Source organism: Mus pahari, chromosome 14 (genome assembly GCF_900095145.1).
Source record: "Mus pahari chromosome 14, PAHARI_EIJ_v1.1, whole genome shotgun sequence".
In the NCBI taxonomy this organism is placed as follows: Eukaryota; Metazoa; Chordata; class Mammalia; order Rodentia; family Muridae; genus Mus; species Mus pahari.
Window position 1 is genome coordinate 26,510,583 of NC_034603.1, and position 2,900 is coordinate 26,513,482.

Consider the following 2,900-nt stretch of genomic DNA (forward strand, 5'->3'; position numbering starts at 1 on the left):
CCCTCTCCCTCTCTCTCTCTCTCTCTCTCTGTGTGTGTGTGTGTGTGTCCCTCTCCCTCCTCTTCTCCCTGTCTCCTACTATTGCTATGTGTCATACACTCTATTTACTGACTGATATACTGATGTAAACTATTTAAATGGAAAAAAATCATTGAGGAGAGAGTGATTAAAAAAAAACAACTAGAAAAGCATTCTATGTGAAATAAAACAAGGAAATGAGAAAACAGAGACATTCTAACTAGATGAAGAGGCGACAGTGCCCAGGAGTTAATGGAGACTGGAGCTATGTTAAGGTGGGGGGTGTAGCTGACTGGAGATTGGGCTCTGTGTCTTATGACTTACAGACCTCTACGTGGAAAACATCCTCAAAAGCATCATTTGATTTTGTTTATTGTTTTGTTGCTGTGCCAACAAAAGCTAGTATTTGCATCCATGTTGTGTGATATTCTACATGTGATGGAGCCAGCTGAGACCTGCCATTTCAGCACGTTCAAGAAAGGGGGATGGAGTGTGAGTGACCAGGGCCAAAGGAGGACTGTGTAGGGAGGAGGGAGAGGGGTGGGGAGTGAGCAAGGAAGATGACTAAGAGTACAGAGTGTGTGAAGATGGCTGGTGAAACACATCGTACTGCATGCTAACTTAAAAATAAGAAAATGCTGGTTTTGAAAACAGTTCTAGTGTCTGAGGCCATGACTAGAAATCTGAAAGTCAGAAATCTGGGTGACTTAGTTGTATTGTTTTTGAGAATGTTGACTTGTTTAATCAGCTTAAATACTAGCTGTCTCTTTCTACTTGTAGAGACCAACAGTCTAGTCTGTAGGGTCTGGGAATGTTGAGTAATTTGTTCGGTTAAATGAGCTCAGTAATATCAATGACCAGCCTAGTTGAAGCAGAATGCATTTATTTCAAATTTCATATTTTTACTGGTGACATCAGACAAGTCATTTTTTTCCTAAAACTGGAGTTACAGGACACTTTTAAGAGACAGGTAATTAAAACATGCAGTTAGCAAAACAGAGGAGTGCCCTATAGTCTGTTTGACATAATATGAGGATGGTAAAATTATCCCTGTGAATCTATGAGACCTGGTGTCATTAGCCAAAAATAGTCACTCAAGAGTTAGGAGCTAAATTTGTGTCTGAAAAGGTCTCAAGACCTTTAAATTTAGGGTACGGTTACCACCGGCATTAAAACAAATGTGAACAGGACAGGGGTGCTGATCTGACCTAAGAATTTTCATGTGTGTGTGTGTGTGGGGGGGTCCTTCGATTTCTTCTCATTTGGACAGGTATGGCTCAGCAGCAGGCATGAGATCGGAGAATTCCAGCACCATCACTGAGCTGGTCCTTGTTGGGTTTTCTGATCAACCCCAGACTGAAGTTCCTCTCTTCTTCTTCTTCTCTCTGGTCTACCTAGCCAACTGTTTGGGGAATGCAGCTGTGGTCACATTAGTGGCTCTAGATGTCTCTCTGCAGACACCCATGTATTTCTTCCTCTGCCACCTAGCTTTCCTCAATGGATTCTTCAGCACGGTTGTGGCTCCGAAGATGCTCTTCAATTTCCTTGCAAACAGGAAGGTCATATCTTACCCATTCTGCCTGGCTCAGACTTACCTCACCCTATTCTTGGAGTCGACCGAGTGCTTCCTCCTTGCGGTGATGGCCATAGATCGCTACGTGGCCATCTGCTACCCACTGCGGTACCTTCTCATCATGAGCTGGGCCATGTGCACAGCACTGGCAGTGGCCGTCTGGGTCACAGGCTTTTGTGCCTCGGTTATACCTCTCTGCCTCACGACCCTCACCCTCTGTGGTCCTTACGTTGTTGATTATCTTTTCTGCGAGCTGCCCATCCTTCTGCATCTGCTCTGTGCAGATACGTCTCTGCTGGAGGCCATGATGGCCGTCGGAGGGGCTGGCACGGTGCTGTTCCCCTTCCTCCTGATTGTTCTCTCCTACCTTCGCATCCTGGTGACTGTGGTAAGAATAGACTCGGCTGAGGGGAGAAAGAAGGCCTTTTCAACCTGTGCTTCGCACTTGGCTGTGGTGACCATCTATTACGGAACGGGGTTGATCAGGTACATGAGGCCCAAGTCCCTCTACTCCGCCGAGGGAGACAAACTGATCTCTGTGTTCTATGCGGTCATCGGACCCGCACTGAACCCATTCATCTACAGCCTGCGGAACAAGGAAGTGCAGGGCGCCGTGAGGAGAGTGGTGGAGAGATACAAGAAAAGCGCAGGAATCGCCTTCTAGAATCTTCAGGATTCCAGCTGAGTCCTGTATTCGTTTACCAACATTTGAACAGGTTCAAGCTCAGAGTCTGTGAGACTCAACCTCACTGGTCACAATTTCAACTTATCAGAACTCCCCCCCCCCAACACACAATTACTTTTCTTTCATGTTTGTTGTCTTTATGAGTAAATACTGATGTGTACTAATTAGGAATCAATATGTCATCTGTCAGCTCAATCAAATAGGGATAATAGAACCAAGAATATATATGAATACATGAACTTCACATCAAGAATGTTGTTACTAAGTGCATTCTTTATTTTATAATTCTATCTCTCCCCCCACCCCCGCTTTCATTTTGGTTTTGTGTGAAACACTGACCCGCCCTACCTCAGGCTGACCTTGAGGATCGGCTGCTGATGTGTGCCGCCACACTTGGAGTTGCCTCAGCTTTCTGTCCATTCATAAGACCTCAGATCATGACACATGCTGGGCTCCTGGTTCCTGATCGGCTGCACTTCTTTGAGGAACTCAAAGTAAAGGCAAAAGCTCAGCTATATGAGAATTAAAACTAATGAAAACTGTTGCTGGCATTAGCGCCTCGATAATAGTGGGAGATACCCAGGACCTGGCTACCTGCCTTTCACGGGGGCTTCATCTGGAGAC

General features: G+C 45.6%; 1 protein-coding gene across 1 annotated transcript; it reads left to right on the forward strand.

Moving 5' to 3' along the window:
- Positions 1–1,197: 1,197 nt before the first annotated feature.
- Positions 1,198–2,322, forward strand: LOC110331287 (olfactory receptor 10A7-like). The gene has a single exon (XM_021211770.1). The coding sequence runs from the start codon at positions 1,239–1,241 to the stop codon at positions 2,253–2,255; it is 1,017 nt and encodes a 338-aa protein (XP_021067429.1). The 5' UTR covers positions 1,198–1,238; the 3' UTR covers positions 2,256–2,322.
- The last annotated feature ends 578 nt before the right edge of the window (positions 2,323–2,900 follow it).